The 18665-nt window shown below is 43.8% G+C and overlaps 1 protein-coding gene across 3 annotated transcripts in view; it reads left to right on the forward strand.

The window, feature by feature from the left end:
• ppp1r10 (protein phosphatase 1, regulatory subunit 10) overlaps positions 1–12915 on the forward strand; it is a 31592-nt gene extending 18677 nt beyond the window's left edge. For all 3 annotated transcript variants that reach the window (XM_067973999.1, XM_067974000.1, XM_067974001.1), the window contains exons 11-19: positions 1263–1407; positions 2323–2484; positions 3267–3513; positions 4829–4904; positions 5753–5953; positions 6569–6665; positions 8923–9033; positions 9152–9388; positions 10475–12915. In XM_067973999.1, the coding sequence (XP_067830100.1) occupies positions 1263–1407; positions 2323–2484; positions 3267–3513; positions 4829–4904; positions 5753–5953; positions 6569–6665; positions 8923–9033; positions 9152–9388; positions 10475–10584 (1386 nt within the window). In that variant the 3' untranslated portion in view covers positions 10585–12915. The remainder of the gene's footprint in view (positions 1–1262; positions 1408–2322; positions 2485–3266; positions 3514–4828; positions 4905–5752; positions 5954–6568; positions 6666–8922; positions 9034–9151; positions 9389–10474) is intronic.
• Positions 12916–18665: the final 5750 nt, after the last annotated feature.

Genomic DNA, 18665 nt, shown 5'->3' on the forward strand with positions numbered 1-18665 from the left:
GGCTGAGTTCTTGGAGTCGAGGGATATGTGGTGTGTAGGTGAGGTTGACTAGTCAAGAAATGATGGGCTTGTTGGACTTAATGGCCTTTTTCTGTTCTCCTTTTAAAAATGATGTTCTAACCTGGGGGCTTTTAAAGTAGTGACCGGAAATATCCAGTGAGTGCACCAAAATAGTGTTGGCAGAAAGATGTTGATTGAATGATTGCATCCCCAACGGGAATTGTGTGTTGATATGGGCATTCAGGTGTGAATATGCATTACCTGAGAATGCCTACATGGTGCCCCCTCTAATGAAAATGCCTACGTGGTCAGTTTCCAGTAAAATAGTAGAATTCCTACGTGGCAAAGTAGCAGAAGTAGCAATGCGGTTAGGCGAGGGTTAATTAGTAGCCTGTTAGCTAGTAGTTAGGACAGTGGGCCTCTTTTAGGCCATCTGTCTGCATGCTCAGCTTTTTACTGTAAGGCCTGCATTGTCTCATCAGTGGAGGAGACTTGATAAGATTAGAGGTCTGGTGGGGGTGTCTCTATGGAGCGGGTTAATCAGTAACGGTACTATGCTGGACAAGGCCGAGAGCATTCCAAGCTATGAGATAAGAATGCAGGAGGAACATTCCAAGCTAGAGATAAGGAAGCTTCCCCTCTGCTGTAGTAATTGCGGCGTGATCAGGCGCATAGACTACTTGTGATTGGCCTGCCATCACGTAACCTAAGCATGGCCTACCCATGCCCCGCTTATGATTGGTGTTGACCCTTGTCAATCACATTCATACTCTTGCTGTAAATGTATAACTGTGAACTTCTGTATGTAACTTCGCTTGCTTTGCTGGATTTATAAATGCGAAGGGTTCGAGGATTTCATTTCCACAACATTCACCTGAGGAAGCCTCCGAAAGCTTGTGAATTTCAAATAAAATTGTTGGACTATAACTTGGTGTTGTAAAATTGTTTACAATTGTCAACCCCAGTCCATCACCGGCATCTCCACATCATTGCTGGACTCGACAGACTCTGGTGGGAGTCACTGCCTGTGCACCAAAGTAAGCCCCGCGGATAATAAATTCTGTTGAACTCTGAAGGTGTATTTGACTCTGTTTGCTGAACCAGACTGAGGGTAAAAGAATCCAGTTTATCATACCTACCTCAGCTCTGTGGTGTAGTTGGATCACTTGTGTTATCAATTGATGTGAATGCTATTCCGATACGCTCTGAAACCTTGTCTCTGACCCTCAGGTTTTTCTTTTTAACATTCCCCTCTCCCTCAGTCCAATCCATTCGATCCAAAAACCAGCCCTGAACAGAACAGTGCCAAGCCTGCTTCTCCAGAAGTTGCTGTTGCTGAACCCATGGAAGAGGAGAGACCTGGTACACCTGTGCCACTGGAAGAGGTGCCCGAGCCCATGGAGACGAGTAAGTCCAGTACCAGCAGTTGATTATTGTTTGAAACATTTTAGCCAAGTGATTTTGGATGTCGTTGGTCCTGTTAGTGAACTATGTAGTACTTCAGGTCTGATCTGTGACCTGTTCTGCCTTTTGATGCATAGCTGCATTTTGCAGGAATGGGCTCCTGTGACGTTTACCCCTTCATATCGTTATCGTCACTGCCATCCAGTGACAGCAGGAGGAGTGGATCTCATTTTCAGTGTGTCTGTTAACCTCATAAGGACATCTTCACCACAGAGATATTACATAGAATTTACAGCACAGAAACCAGCCTTTTTGGCCCAACAGGTCTATGCCGGTGTTTATGCTCCACACGAGCCTCCTCCCACCCTACTTCATCTAACCCTATCAACATATCCTTCTATTCCTTTCTCCCTCGTGTTTATCGAGCTTCCCCTTAAATACATATTTGCTATTTGCCTCAACTAATCCATGTAGTAGTGAGTTCCACATTCTCACCACTGTCTGGGTAAAGAAGTTTCTCCTGAATTCTTTATTGAATTTATTAGTGACTGTCTTGTTTATGACTCTAGTTTTGAGCATGGTTTCAGATGTGAGGTGTGACTGTCAACAGCATTCTTGTGCATTAGCAGTTTAATTAGGAACAGTGGAACCTCAAGCTATCTGTTCATTTTCTTCCGAGACTCTCACTCCACCCGTCTGCACGAGAGCCTATCTGAGAGCATGGCATAGGGAAAGCTGACTTAGTTATATTGCTCTATCTTCCGACATGTAGAAGTGTCATTTTTGCTGTGCCTACATTCCAAGACGCATTCTTCTTTTGCCTTCCCAGCCTGCAACTGCTATTTAATAATTACCATAAACGTGTAGATGTCTGATTCCACTCTGGGTAACGTTGGTGTGTTTTCCTTTAACCCACAGCTGTCGAAGAGGATGCTACAGTAGCTGAGCCTGCTACCCCTGAGGTAGCACCAGAAGCACTGAAACTGACTAAAAAAGGCAAGAAGAGGAAGACCGTGTCGTGGCGTGAGGAGTCCAAGCTGCGAGAGTATTTCTACTTCGAACTGGATGAAACTGAGAGGGGTGAGACATGGGCTTCAACTAAAGGGACCCCCTTTCCTTTAAAATAGTGATGCTTGTATCTGTCAGTCGATCACTCCCAGCTTAAGCATGGCAGTGATTAGGTGCAATGTAAAATTTCTCTTCTGTTACTGTAATAATCTGTCTAAGAGCACATTCTGTAGTGGGGGCATTAGCACCCCCACCCTGGTTTACTTTGCTGTTTTGAAACTAGTTTTCCACTGTCTGTGGGCTTTGAGGTTTGAGGATCTGGATTGACACTCGAGCCCTCTTCTTTTAAACTCCTTACACTATTATTTGGTATGGTTAATCTTCCTTTGACCTTCTCCTCTTTCCCTTCACCCCCATTCATAAAGATTACAAAACTATGTACAGATGAGAGATAGGAGAGACCACTTTGCCCATCTGGCTCATTTTTCCATAGAAAGCTCCAATCCCTCCCCCAGTCTCCATCGCAGCAACTGACTCTTCAATTACTTGAATTTCTGACTTTGTTACCCCACCCAGAAGACTTTCCAAATTTTGAATCACTGAGTGAAGAAGTGCTTCCTTTATATCACATCAGTCTTGAACTTGCCTCGCTCTTGTCCATTTGCTCTTTCTAGCCTGAATTTGAATCTGAATTTCAATTTGCTCTTTGCTTTTCCCATTTGAGAGGTTAAACATTTATCTGCTTGATCTGTAGTTGGTCCAGTTTAATAGGCACTTTTCTGGCAGGCCCTGTTTTGGTCAGGTCACTGTGATGGATGGTTTTGTATTCATGTCCTAAACTGGCTCTTTTACAGTCAACGTGAACAAGATCAAAGACTTTGGTGAAGCTGCCAAGCGAGAAATGATGATGGATCGGCAAGCGTTTGAGACGGCCCGCAGGCTGAGTCATGACACGATGGAGGAGAAGATCCCTTGGACGTGCCCGATTTTAATTGATTTAGGTCCTCAGCTAGCGGAGCGGGGGAGTAGCAGTCAGGAGAAATACATTCAGGAGGAGCGAGAGAAAGGGATTCTGCAGGAAATCTTCCTCTCCAAAGACTGGTATGTTCTTGCTTTGTAACTCTTCCTCCTTCCCCACTCCTCGAAACTTCTTGACTGATGGGAAATTGAAGCGTACAGTGCTGGGAAGTAAATGAAGAGAAGTCACAAGTGTTGTGTAAAAGCATAACTCCAAAATCCGTTCTGTTTAGGTGGGAGGAAGTTTGGACCTGAGGAGATCTGACTCTGCTGTGCTGTTCCTCCATCAGTGGCCAAATAGCATGTTGACCCTCCTTCCAAGCTTGTGCACGAAGGGCCAATTAGGTGAAGTACCTTGAGCCCAGCATGAGTCAGCACCTTCAAGAATGGGGGAGCAAAAATTGGGGGGGAGGGAAGAGAATAGGTTCCCAAGTGTACATAGTTCCTGCTTATTCAGTTGGGTGATGAGCTTTAATAGTACTGTTTATATTGAAATGTGACTGGATCTCACACTAAATGTTGTGCTTAAGAAGACCCCTTGTTAGACTATTTTGATATCAAGTAGAAGCAGGTTGTGCCAGTTTGAACACCTGCTCAGATCATAGAATCATACAGCACAGAAGGAGGCCATTTGGCCTGTGCTGGCTGTTTGAAAGAGTTCCACTCCCCTACTCTTTCTCCATAGCCCTGCAAAATTTCCTTTTCAAATATATATCAAATTCCTTTTTGAAAGTTACCATTGAATCTGCTTCCACCATCTTTTCGGGCAGTGAATTTCAGATCATAACTTGCTGTGTTAAAAAGAAATGTCTTCACCTCCCCTCTGGTTCTTTTGCCAATTACCTTAAATCTGTGTGCTCTGGTTACCGACCCTCCTGCCAGTGGAAACAGTTTCTCCTTATTATTCTATCAAAACCCTTCATAATTTTGAACACCTATTAAATCTCCACTTAACCTTCTCTGCTCCAAAGTCTCTCCACATAACTGAAGTCCCTCGTCCCTGGTACCATTCTGGTAAATCTCCTGTGATGTAGATGAAGAGGGAAGGAAACTTGTAGCAACTACACATTCAATACTGTGCCTACAACAAACACCTGATGTGCTTAAAGTAAAGTGTGCAGGTGTAAATGTCACCTTGTCCGTCAGAAATATGTAGTCTGTCGAGCAAATGGCAGTACCTGCACATTCAATCCTGATCAGAACTTATAAACAAATAGTCCTTATTAGTTAATTAGCTTGTCATCTTTTACAGAACTAAAATGAGTTGATTCTTGAAGTTGGGCTATTCCGACACATTTAAGCATGATGCTGATGAAGCTATTAAGTTTTCTATGTATTAAATAACCTAATGTATCTGTGCTGTTTATTACTGACATTCTACTTGTGTTTGAATTCTCAGTGTTCCGGAGAGTCCCCACGAGCCAGACCCAGAATCCTACGAAACTATTCCACCCAAGATCATTCCACTGGATGATGTAAGTCCCTTCATCTCTGGACTTTTCTTGTGTAACATAGTATGCAGACAGAATTTGTTTTTATACAATCTGTTCATAGTGTGTAGGTTACCCGCTGCGATGACAAATCAGTGTTTTTTGGAGTCTCGTCCGCCATCCTGTGGATTTTTTTAAAAATCTCTAATCGGTATGAAACGTGAATCCTGCTGCTCCTTTTTCAAGCCCTGTGTTTATCATCTTAAGTTAAATCATACAGCACAGAAGGGGGCCATTCAGCCCATCGTGACAGTGCCAGCTCTTTTAAGGAGCTATCCAATTTGTCCCATTCCCTGCTCTTTCCCTATAACCCTGCAAATTTCTCCTTTTCCAGTATTTATACGGTTCCCTTTTGAAAGTTACTACTGAATCTGCTGCCACCACCCTTTTCAGGTGGTTATTGTTAACATATTAAAATATTGTTTGTTTCAGTCTCATCTACACATTTTCATTTAAAAGCCTAAAGAAAATGAGCCATACAAACCATGTTCCATCTCTGCCTACTGAGTTATGCTGACCTCAGAGCCACTAGTGTCTGGAGCACTATATAAAATCAGCCTCTGTGTCCCAAAAGGGAAGAGGAAGCTTCGTCTTGGTACACCTGTGTACTCTTTCTCACCTCCACCCCAATGGTCAAATAGGAGGCTAATACAAAGAATACACACTTGGGTGAGGTACTGTAGGGCAATTGACATCATGGAACTGTACCCCAGCAAGAGTTCACACCTTCAGACAATGATGGGGTGGGGTTGTAAGAAGAAATAAATTCTTGGCAGGAGAAAATTTGTGTTTCTGTGAACCTTTCCTTAAATTTGTGTTTGTTTTCTCCCCAGGAGAATGGCATAGAGGATCCCTCATACGAGGAGCCATTGCAGGCGGTCGCTGCCTCTCAGTCCCCAGACGGTTCAGGAAGCTCCAAGCTACCTCCAGTGCTGGCCAACCTGATGGGCAGTATGGGTGTAGTGAAGACCCAGCAGCCTGGGTCAAATGCCAACCCCAGCATCAATGTCCAGGAGTTGCTCACCTCCATCATGGTAAGTAGGGAAAATCGTCAACTTTATTTTACTTGATTATATAAAATGCTAGTTTTGTTTGATTGGTGGATGGGATTTATTAGATGTGAGCTTGGAACTCATGTCGATCCTTTATTGAAATTTTTGACTTGGTAATCGTTTGAAAGGACGATGGGTTAATGCTTCAGGTGGGACTCTTCAGAATGATTCTGATCAAGTGTCTGCTTGGCTCAGTTGATAACATTCTTGTCTCTGGATCATGGGATGTGGGTTGAAGTCCTACTCCAGCAATTCACCATCTCTCAGTTGACACTCCAGTGTTGTACTGAGCTGCATTGTCAGTGATCCAGATTTCGGGTTGATGTTGGATTCCATAGTGTTATTTGGGAAATAGTTGGTGTCCTGACCAGCATTCCCCCTCAATCCAGTCAGTCATTCAAATCGCTGTTTGTGGAAGATTGTTGGTGCAGAGTGGCTGCTGGGTTTACTATATGTCGAAAGTAACTTATTTTGTGAAACAGATGTTTTGACATAAGGTGCCGTGTGAAATGTGTAATCTCGGAGGGAGGTTAAATAGAGATGATTTGCTTACTGATTGGATCTGTGGATTAACCTATTCTCTCTCTGTACATTCAGAGCAATCAAAGGCCCATCGAGGAGTTAGTCAAACAGCCAGAGTTCTCTGATAAAATCAAACAGCTACTTGGACCACTGCAGAACCAGGCCCCTCCAGGTATGTCCAACATTGAAGCCCATCCGTAAAGTGACATTGCATCCTACGCGTGCCAGTGAACCACATGTATTTCTAACCTCAAGGGTATATCACACAGTATGATGTGTATTGAAAATTCTGCTAAGATTAGTTAAACCTAGCTCCCTGGCTGACTCAGTAGATAAAGAGTAATGAACCATATATATCACAAAGCCCAGGATTCAATCCCTGGTCTCTGCTGAGTTTGCTAATCTCAGTGGGGGTGCTCAAATTGTCTCCTCTGGAGTAGAGAGGAGGAAATTACCCAGCGTTTCTGATCGTTATCCAGTAATTCCTGCTGGAAAGTTCAGGGGTGAGAACAAAAATAGCTTGCCTGTGATGCCTTCTGTGGTTAAATAGCTAGCTGACACTCACTGTCTTGGCACAAATGTGGGCAAGGGACAGCTGTCTGTGAACCAAACTCCAGCAGAGGCAGCATCTTCAGCAGGGCCTGAAGGAAATAGAATATTAGAGTCAGAATACAGTGTATTGAGAGACCAGACTTTGCAACAAATAATCTGGCGATGGGCGGGCGAGGTTTTTATGGCCAGTGCTGGCAATACTGAAGGGTGTGGGACATTGTCTGTTCCATTGTTCTGCACAGATGCAAGGCCTGTATTCCCTATGGTCGGTACAGTAATGTTCTCTTTTAAAAGGGGATTGCTGGCTTCTCAGGAATTTTGCCACTCACTCTGCCAGGTTTCATCCAGCAGCATCCACTGCCACGATGGGTGGCATGATCCTATTACCAACTGCACCCATAAATTTAATCCACTCCCAGTAAATACCATCAGGAAGTTGAATTAACATCAGTATATGCGGTAACTTTCCCAGGGAAATCCTCATCTGGTTACTCAATGTTTGAATTCAGCTCCTTCACACCGTGGGAACAGGACCAGGCCATTCAGCCTCTTGAGCCTGTTACTGCCATTCAATTAGATCATGACTGATCTTTATCTTAACTCCATTTAAGGAATTCTTACCACAGGCTGAGTAACTCCTAGCCTGTTCCTACAACTCCTCTCTTTCGACAAAATCCAAATTATTAAAGCAAGCTTCTCTTCTCTCTATCCTCCCTCTTCCTTACATGGAATTACACAGAATATACAGCACAGAAACAAGCCATTAGGCTCAACTGGTCCTTGCCGGCGTTTATGCTCCACACAGGCCTCATCCCACCCCTATCAGCATAAGCCTCTCTTCCTTTCTCCTTCATGTGTTTATCCAGCTTCCCCTTAACTGCATCCATGCTATCCGCCTCAACTACTTGTGGGAGCGAGTTCCACATTCTCACCACTCTCTGGGTAAAGAAGTTTCTCCTGAATTCCTTATTGGATTTATTAGTGACCATCTTATATTTATGGCCCCTAGTTCTGGTCCCCCGCCCTCCACGGTGGAAACATTTTCTCTATGTCCACCCTATCAAGCCCTTTCATAATCTTAAAGAGCTCTGTCAGGTCACTCCTTTGCCTTCTCTTTTCCAGAGAAACACTTACGCTGCGTTGGCCAGGAATCAAAACCAGGTCACTTGCATGGGAGACAAGAATTCTACCACTGACCCACCGATATGCCACAGTGGTCTTCTCACTGCCTTTCTCCCTCTTCCTTCCCCCCCACCACCCTCTTTCCTGGAGACACTGAATAATGTTTTCACTGGTGTGGTTGCCCTCCAGAAACTTGTCCCAAGTGGCTACTTTTCATGTGAATCCAGACAGTGAATTGACAGAAGGCTGTTTAACTGAGGGAGAAACATTGGAGCAGATCCTAACCATCACCTGACATCCACTTTGCAACAGAGGTTGCCCATATAATGATGAGTAGGAATCCAGCTCATTCTTCCGTAGAGACCTAAGGGTTTTCTTCCCACCCCATCACAGCATCCAACTGTGATGAATGACTCCGGCTTGTACTCGTACCCTGAAAACCATTGATGATTTTTGTGTGAAGTAATTCCTGACAACAGCACTGATCTTTTTAACCTGTTACTACCTGTGTCAACTTGTCCTGGGTTAACTTGAAGCTGTGCTCAGGATCATATCTTTTCAGTTCCACTTCGTATCGATAGCTGTCAAGGAAGAGTCTGCCTGACTTCACTGCTTGTCTGTATTTCTTTATTTTGCCCTGTCTAGATCTGAAGCAAGATTCAAATGTGTCTCTTTAATCAACTTGCACCTTCTAACTTTTGCTTTAAGGACAGAATTTTTAAACCGAGTGTATCTAATACTCTGTCTCTCCGCAGGCCAGCGAATGATGGGCCCCCCACCAGCAGTGAACGGTTTCCCACCCGCCCCTAATAACGTGCCTCACTTCCCTCCCGGTGGCCCTGGTGCTCCAGGAGGGCCATTCCCAGGTACAGTCATGGCTTTCATTTTACTTGCACTACAGAAGCTTTTTTTTTTAATCTATAGCTTGCACCAAACACGCTCCAGTCCAGTGGGTCTAACTGTAAGGCTTTTGTTTCCACTCAGCTCCCCACGGTCCTGGTGGCCCAAGGATGATGGGCCCCCCTCAGCAAAGAGATGGCTACTGGGAACAGCCGAACGAGAACATGAGGGGCAATCCACACGGCATGCGTGGAGGTCCCTACCAGCGAGGGCGGGGGCGCAGCGGAGATCAGAACTTCAGAGGCCGCAGTGGACGCGGCCACCCTCATGGGGGAGGAAGGGGAGGACACGGCAACGGAATGGGTGGAAACCACGGTGGAGGTAGGTGGGCAGGCGTCGGCTGTGGTTTGATTTGCGATGCATTTGGAGCGTTTCAAGGAGCTGGTGCGGAAGCAGCTGATAAACCAGTTTGTAGCTCCCCTGATGGCTCTTAGTAATTGTGTTTGTTCTTTCTGGAACTGAGCTATAAAGACTAGAAAAGTCCCAGCTTTGACCTCTGATCACAGCCCAGGTCACATCCCTACTGCCACAATTACAGTTCCTCCCCCCCCCTCGGAGTGACCAGCCAGGGTTCCTGCTGCAGATCGCTCTCCAGTCTTTCCTGCTGGATGTGTACATTTGGGTGGAGATGGGATCTGGCTGGGCTGTGCCCCTGTGTTTGAATGTCCTGCTAGAGCTCATTGTCTAAGCTAACAGGTAGAATGGCCATTTTTAGATTAAGGTACCGTAACCCATGAAACAATAACCCAGCGAGAGTCAACCCATTGGGCGGAGGTGTGGGAGAATAATTAAACTGTCACTCAGTCAGTTTGTATCTTCGAGTGGGTTCGGAAAAGATTGACCTGTAATTTAGGGTGGTGCTTTGAACGAGCATCTTCCATACACTGGGGTAGACAAGTGTCAGGCCAAATCTCACTGCGAAACCGTTATCAGAGGGATAACCTCTCTTGCTTCGTGCTGCCATGACACCTGGGGCACCCTTGGTTGTGACAATTGGTATTTGAGCTGTACTGATCTGTCCATTGGCCCTCTTTGTCCACTGGTCTGCCAATCTCTTTCCTCCCGTCCCCCCCCCTTACACATAACCTTCCTCAAAGTTGCTTATGCTGACCAGCGACTGATCCTTCTCCAGAGAATGTTCGTGACTGAAAGAACCCTAGGCAGGCACTGGCTCCCAACTACAATCCCCTAGGGAGCATGTTGTCTAACAAACTCTTGGTCTCCAATTGTGGGGAGGGCGGTGAACAAGTAAGAATTTGCCGGCAGAACCTAGAAAACAGGAAGCTACAAAATGAGAGGGGGAGGGTAGCATTCGTTCCTTGGACTGGATTGGCATCTTTACACTTTTCTCGAGCAAACTGATCAATTTCTTTAACAGTCTCCTCTTCTCTCTCTTCCCTCCCACAGATATGTCGAACCGACCCATGTGTCGGCATTTCATGATGAAAGGCAGTTGCCGTTACGAGAACAACTGTGCCTTCTATCACCCTGGAGTGAATGGCCCCCCACTTCCCTGAAGTCTGACACGATCCGGTTTAAGAATAACGGAGTAAAACTACCGTCGGCTGAAGAGAGTGGAGCATGGTCTGGCTGGGCCAGACAATGGTTCCTGTGGAGACTCCTGACATCCCAGAGTGAGCAGGCCTCCCTCTATCCTGTGGAAAGTTTGAACAGTTATCTACTGTATTACAGACGAGCAGGACCCTGCCTGGGTCTCCATCACGGTCTACGTAGGCTTCAAAATAATGGAACTAAAAGGACATTAGGCTTGGGATTTAGACCACTACAATGTTGTCGCTGTTGCACAGACACTGGACCCAACTCAGTTTTTCCCTCTCCTTTCCTCCTCCCCACCCCCTCCTTTTTTGTTTGCCTCTGTGAGGCTCATTAAGGCAGCTTGAGATGCAGATGAACTTTTGGGGGAAAAAGAAACTGCTTTTCTCAGCGAGGCTGCGCTATGTACTTTTCTCGATACAAAAAAGAAACTCTCCTTTCCCATTAGTCATTGCAAGGGGGTTGAGCAGGTCATGTGTGGCCTGCTGAAGATTAGGAAATGCCCCCTCTCCTTCCGTTAGTCTGCTGGTCTGTTGTACTGTAAACAAATAGCGCAGAGGTACATCCCAACCTCGGACTAGGCAACTACTGAACGATTCTACCTCTGCACAAAAAGATGGTGGTCATCTATTTCAACACTGCATAGTACCCAGCTGATTCCTCTCTCCCTGTATCATGTTGAGACTTTTGCTTTTCCAATGAATGAGAAAATGCACACAAATTGGAGCTTGCTTCAACCCAGTGTTCTCCAGACATGTCTTGTGGAAGTTCCCTGATTGCTTTCCCTCTTATTCCTACTTTCCTTCCCCCACCCACTTTTCCATAACAGAAGTGCTGATACCCTTTCAGTTGCCCTTTTGGTGTGCAGTAGCTAAAATATTTTCAAACTATTTTTGTAAATATCTATTTTGTAATAAATGCAGCAAGTTTAGCTGAAGGGTACAGGAGGTTGGTATTGTACTTAGCAGGTGATTTGTCTGACTCTTCCTCTGGCCAAGTGTGCAGTTTACATCAGCTGTCAATCCCAAGTAACTGCTTGCAACATTCTTGCCCCTTCCCATCCCTTCATTACAGTAACTTGTCAAACTTAGCAAAAATTTGTCCTTTCCCATCAAACTCTTATCAACATAAAACTTTTTTGGTTCGATTGTGGCTGGACTGTTTGCCAAAATATAGCTACGACTAGAAACCGGAATGGTTTCCCTCCCACCTCTGACCTCGCATTGTCTAAACTGAAGCTGCTGGCTAAATGTGTGGCCAGCTAGGGTGGTAAATGCTTCATTTTGCAGTCCTAATGGTGATAATGTTCTTAATGTGAAGCTCTTCACAAGTTAACCAGAAGTTTGGTGCAGGGCGGAGATGACTGTTCAGAAATCACTTTCGCTGCACCTGCAAAATTATCCCGCAAATATTTGCAGTATTAAACAGGTCAGCCAGATAATCTAACGAACTCTAAAACCGTATATGGAGGACAAGAGTTTTCAGAGTAGAGACTGAATTCTTGAGAGAGAGAGAAGGGTGACTTGAGGTAGGTGAGAGCTTGTACAAGCTTAACCCTGAAATAACGCATTGTGACTTTTATCAAAAGGGTTTCCCTCAACCTGGTACCTGCTGTCTGGTCATTCCTGTTCCCTGTAGACCAGTTGATTTTCTCTAATTTTGCACTTTTTTTTAATGTTGAAGGTTACACTTCTGTTTTCTACTTTTGCTGTACACTTAAGGGCCACACAGTAAACATCAATATCAGTATCACCAGAGCATTCGCCTGCTGATGGTTTGAAAATTGATCGTTAAAATCTAGCTTGGTGCTAAGTTTCATTCCAGGCCTGGACTTCTAGTTTAGTGGAGTTTTTTTTTAGGTTGTTGGGGTGGCAGGGAGGGAGGAACTAACTATCCTGGCTTGCTGAAAACGCTTGTGTTCCTGTGAAGGTTAATTTAATTTTTTTAAACGTATAGTTTGAACTAGGGCTGGGATTCTAGGGCTGCGTTTCCATTTAGAAAGTCCACTGCACTTTGAGTCCAATTTAAAAGGGGGCAATCTTTTTTTTTCTGGCTTTACAAATTTTTGTGGTCACTCGGTTGAAGCCCTGGCCTGAAACGAAGGGTACACATTGATTTTTTTTTTAATCAAGAGTACCCACTGGGCAGGCCCAATTGAATAATGCACAGCTGTCACTGGTGTCCCAATTGGAAGTGCCATTTTAATAAAGCTTCCAATGCAGAACCTAAATTGATGCCAAGTGATGGTATCCAGCTTGTGTTGCAGCCCTGGGGGGGGGGGGGAGTTGGTTGTTGGGAGAGGGGGGGGTGCCTCTGGGGAGAGAAGAGAAATGTAAAACGTTACTTGGGAATCAGTATTCTTGTCTAGGGTCAACCACTCTGACCTTTTCTAGAGGGGGAATTAATACATTGTAAGAATGCATTGGATCAGCTGAGCATTCCCAGCTCTATGTTGCACTAACAGTACTGTTGTACGAAAACAAACGATGGCGGCTTAATGATCTCTAGAACGGGGCAGTTACTTTATATTAGTTTCCTTCTGAACATTTTGTTTAATTCTACAGATGTATATGTTCAATGTTTGTCCAGTTTGTTCCTTTTTTTATATATAAACACAAAAACCCCATCAGAACCGATGTGGTGATAATGGCTGCTACTGATCATTTTACAGCTCGCAAAACTTTTTTTTTGAACAAATGGATATTGTACAGTTGTGTCCTTGTGCTTATTAAGAGAAATGATAAGTAACTAGGACATATTTTTTAAATAAACCAATAAAAGTATTTTGAAAATGGCTTTGCGCCTGTGTGCACCTTTTCAGGGGTGTGACTCCGCTCAGGGATCCTTGCTGCCCAGCAGCATACAGAACCACTATGTGATTTTTGTTTTCTGTGAAAACCTTTGCTCGTCTCATGTTTTTGGAGGCACATTATTGTTCGGGATAGTTTTCCTGAAATCTGTCCCTATCTTTTGTACAGTGTTTCCTTTTTTTATATTTTGATAATAAAACATTGTGAAACTACTGAGCTGGTCCTCGATGTTAATTTGTGAAACTGCACCACACGGAATGAATGAATGAATGAATGAATGAACGAGCTGCTGACAGATGAGCAGGAAATTGAAGGAGGGTGGTGATGGGGGAAGAGTTAACACTCTCACGGTCAACGAAACACAATTCTTCAATTTTAAAAAGAATATTCTGCAGATTTCAATACTTGATCCTCAAATCCACAAGGAGAATGTATATAAACTGGAAGCCATCGCTTACACAAGTAATTGTGTGTAATTCCCTGTTTTTAAATGAAGTGAGTTAATATGATCCGTATACAATTTTACAACTAACTAATTCAGGGAGAAGGCAAAATGCTAGAGCTTAACAGGAATCTTGAATTAAGTGTGCACTGCTGTGCATGAAACAAGCCTGCAAAGTGAGTTGTCATCGTCCGTGGACATAAATTGCTATAATGCTCCTTGATTGAAGTTTTTAAAAAATAGGCTCTTGTACATGTCACAGGTAAATCAAAATGTTCATTTTAAGAGGTGAGATAAGAGAAATGTGTCATAAATTCAAATACATAGTCAAATTCTACAGCTATAACATTTAAAAATGTGTTCATTCTAATTAACGTATCGAAATGTAGCCAGAAGATGCCTGTTGACCTAATCTACACAAAGCTAGATATAGTCAGCCTGTTCTCTTTGCCTACCCCTGCCCCCCACCCCCACCCCCACCCCCCGCCTTACTGCCAATCTAAAATTAGCGCAGTAGTTGAAACTGGAGAAAAGTGCATACATTAAGATCAAAAACAGTGCATTGATGTACTACTGCGGAGACCCATTCTGTCCACCAGTGGTTGTGTGAAGCTCTGAAAATGAATTGCGAGTGTTTGTGTGTCCGTTTTGTGTGGTGCAGTTTACAAATTAACCTCTGATTTTCTCCCTGAGATGCGAAAGACAGCTCCTAGTGTTTGTGCCACTTTAAACCATTTTGAGCATCATTTGTACAGTCCAGCGAACTGGTTTGGGAATCTGGGGAGGAGGGGGAGGGCATTTCATCCAGATGTACGATCTATTTATAATGCTTCAATCAAGCACCGAAGAGTTAATTTAAATTGTTAACTTGTTTCTTGCACAGTGAAAGGGATTTTTTTTGTGATGCCTAACTACATAGTTTTGTATTTTGAGCCTTGGTAGTGCTGGTGTTATTCGATGCCCTTCAGTATTCAAGTTTTCTTTAGTAGGTAAGTTTGATTAATCCATCTTAAAAACCTCTATCTATATTGCAAACATGTCTTGTGGTCCGTGAAGTGTTTTGCAGGTGGATGAGGTGCTCAGCAGATAGATGTAATATATTGGGGTCGGGAAGGTGTGCAGCAGAGATACATAAGGAGGGTTGAGGCGTATCATATATGGGGATGTGAGGAGCTATGCAGAAATGTTGAGATGGATACACGTGAAGAGAGAGTAGGTGAAGCAGATACATATTGGTGTAATCAGTTGTTCGAGGAACAAAGCAGATGGCAGTTTCTAGAAGATATTTGCCAATGCACTGAAACCTGCAGGATTCTGTGGAGTAGCGTGCCAGAGGACCATTGACTATTATTTACAATATAATCTACTGGAGATCAAGTGGGTTGCCTAACACACTGTCTTGTCTGCCCCCAATAGTGATAAACACCACACTGTCAGACCACTATGTTCAGGCTTATTCAGGTCATTACACAGGGGCAGAAATACACCACAAATTGGTAATGATGCAAACTTAGAAAACAAAAGTTGAATTAGACTGCAAGTGTTTCAAATACCTTCAGACTATATTTCTTTCACAGTCCCATAATCTGCAAGTTATAGCAATTTGGTGTGGAAAATGTAGACATATGTTTCCAGTTATAGCACTGAATCGCACATGTAGATACTTGACAAGCATTCTCATTGTAATTATCACCTCCTGCACTTTATGCTTGTTGTGGTCTAGTGCATTATTTGACATGGGATATTGGTGTTACTTGAATGGTCTTGTGTTTGCCCTTCAGCCAAATTCTCTCATGTGGGCTGGTTTGCCTGGTGCTGGTGGCAGAAAGATGTGCAAGTATTTTGCTGCCTACCATCCTGGTCTGTGTAGTGGTAGTCTAACCAGCTAATGTACCATTTAGACAACCTCCCTGTATCCTACCCCTTGAGCAGATAAGACACACAGGCCTACCCTGTTGGGGACAAGATGTGGTGTTGACCCATATCACATGCTCTGGAAATAAAATGAGTGCAGATTATCTTTCAAAGTCAGTGCACTGCCTATCTCCACGTCTCTTGTAGGGTCAGCGTGCTGGCCTCTACAAGTCCTGTTCAGCTTATACTACACAGGCTGCTTGGACAGCTATTTCCTGGGTGATGCTGCTAATGCTCTCCACACTTCTGTGGTGCCCAGAATTAATGCAACCGGTCCCCTGCCACCAGAAAGTCAATCCACCTGACATTTTTCAAGTTGAAGCCATTACTCCTAAATGCCAGCAGTGTCCACCAACAGGTGCCAAAAACTACCTTCATTACCCATCTACTCCTGCCCAGGCATACATTGGCTGAGGGTACATCTTTTGCACCCAATATACCATGAATATGAGCCCTCTGGAATCTGACTGATCAGCATCAGACTATACACCAAATCCTTCTGCTGACCATCTGTTCCTGATAAATGGGTATACGTACTGTGCCAAACGTCATGAATTTGAAACCATCACACAGCCCCTGGTGATCTCATGTCTTGTAGCAGCGCCGGACTCCCTTTCAGACCAGAAATCATTTCCTTTGTATCCCGCCCAACATTTGATTTCCCTTGAATTGCTGCTTTATGATCTGGTGGTCCACAATGTCACAAGTTCACAGGATGCTGGCTGGTTTGGTGACTCACCCACTGGCCAATCATTGTAGGGACTCGGCCTTCCCACCTGCTCATCTACTCTTCGTGAAGCTGCGCAATGGTTGGCCATTTCACTTAAGGTTCTTGGCCATGCGATCGTAACTTTGAAATTGTCTGGAACCACTTCCAGAAAATATGATCTCAAACTTAATTCACCCACTTGACGGTGAATTTTCCCTCCTCTATTCGTAGCTTTGGTACATCTTTGCTTTCTGTTCTTTTGAACTGCAGTCCTAAGGTTTCCATCATATTTCAATTTTCCGCTTGTAGTCTCCAGGTCATGTCACATTGCATGCGTCGCAACACAATATCCTGTACTGTACATTGCGTCTACTCGTAAATCAAGTGTTTTACTGCCAGTTGATCGTAACAGCCTTTCTCCCTGCAATTCTCTCTCCCAGTGATGGTGGTTGAGCAGCAACTCAAAAATCCTGCAGAAAATGTCACATTCCTAAAGTTTTAAATGAGGTTAGATTTGATATTTTGTATAGAGTTATGGGCAGAATTAACTGGACCCACCCTCACAGATTTTAGTTATTTCAGCCTCTCTGCTAGTTTTGAGTGCACATCCGTGCCCGCACTACTCTGAGCTCTTGCAGGAATATAGGAACAGGAGTAGGCCATTCAGCTCCTCGAGCTTGTTCCGCCATTCAATTAGATAGTGGCTGATCTGTATCTTAATTCCACCTTACCCACCTTGGTTCCGTAACCCTTAATACCCTTTGCCTAACAAAAATCTATCAATCTCAGTTTTTAAATTTTCAATTGACCCTCAGCAGCTTTTCTGGGAGAAAATTTCCATTACCCTTTGTTTGAAGAAGTGCTTCCTGACATTATCCTTGAACAGCCTAGCGCTAATTTTAAGGTTGTACCCCCTTGTTCTGGACTCCCCCCACCAGAGGAAATAGTTTCTCTCTATCTACCCTATCAAATCTTTTAATCATCTTAAACACCTCAATTAGATCACCCCTTAAACTTCTATACTTAAGAGAATACAAGCCTAGTTTATGCAACCTGTCCTCGTATTTAATCGTTTAAGCCCCAGTATAATTCTGGTGAATCTGCGTTGCACCCCCTGAGCTGCAGTGCTCCAGATGGGGTCTGACCAGAGCTTTATACAACTAACATAACTTCCACCTCTTGGTATTCCAGCCCCTTTGAGATAAAAGCCAACATTCCATTCCACCTTAATTATTTTTTGTACCTATCCACTAGCTTTTAGTGATTTCTGTGCATGGACCCCTAAATCTCTCTGCTCCTCCACAGTTCTCACCATTTAGAAAATACACTGATCAATCTTGCTTAGGTCCAAAGTGGATGACCTCACACTTCCCCATATTAAACGCCATCTGCCACAGTTTTGCCCATTCACTTAATCTATCAATATACCTTTGCAACTTTCTACTCCTACTGTGTTTACTGTGCCACATAACTTAGTGTTGTCAGCAAACTTGGCTATATGGCTCTCTATGCCTTCCTCTAAGTGATTTACAAATATAGTGAAATGCTAAGGCCCCATTACAGATCCCTGGGGCACACCACTGGTCACATCCTGCCAATTTGAGTACATACCCATTACCCTACCTCCCAATTCCCTACCCATGTCAATAGGTTACCTCCAATTCCATGTGCCCTCATTTTTGTTAACAGTCTCTTGTGTGGAACCTTTTCAAATGCCTTCTGGAAGTCCATATAAATAATCCATAGTTACTCCCTTATCTATCACCTTAGTAACCTCCTCAAAAAATTCAACTAGGTTCATTAGATATGACTTACCCTTTACAAATCCATGTTGGCTCTCTCTGATCAGTTCATATTTGTCCAAGTTTTCAGTCACTCTGTCCCTAGTAATAGATTCCAGTAACTTCCCCACAACAGACGTTAGACTAATAGGCCTCTAATTTCTTAGTTTATCTCTCCTACCCTTCTTAAATAATGGAGTGACATTGGCAATTTTGCAATTGATTCCTGAATCAAGACAGTTTTGGAAGATCATGACTGGAGCATCTACAATTTCCTCACCTACTTCTTTTAATACCCTGGGGTGGAAACTGTCAGGTCCTGGAGATTTCTCTAGCTTTAGTCTCATTATTTTCTCCATTACCATTTTTTAAAAACTTATATTAATTT

The sequence above is a fragment of the Heptranchias perlo genome, chromosome 39 (genome assembly GCF_035084215.1).
Source record: "Heptranchias perlo isolate sHepPer1 chromosome 39, sHepPer1.hap1, whole genome shotgun sequence".
NCBI classification, from domain to species: domain Eukaryota; kingdom Metazoa; phylum Chordata; class Chondrichthyes; order Hexanchiformes; family Hexanchidae; genus Heptranchias; species Heptranchias perlo.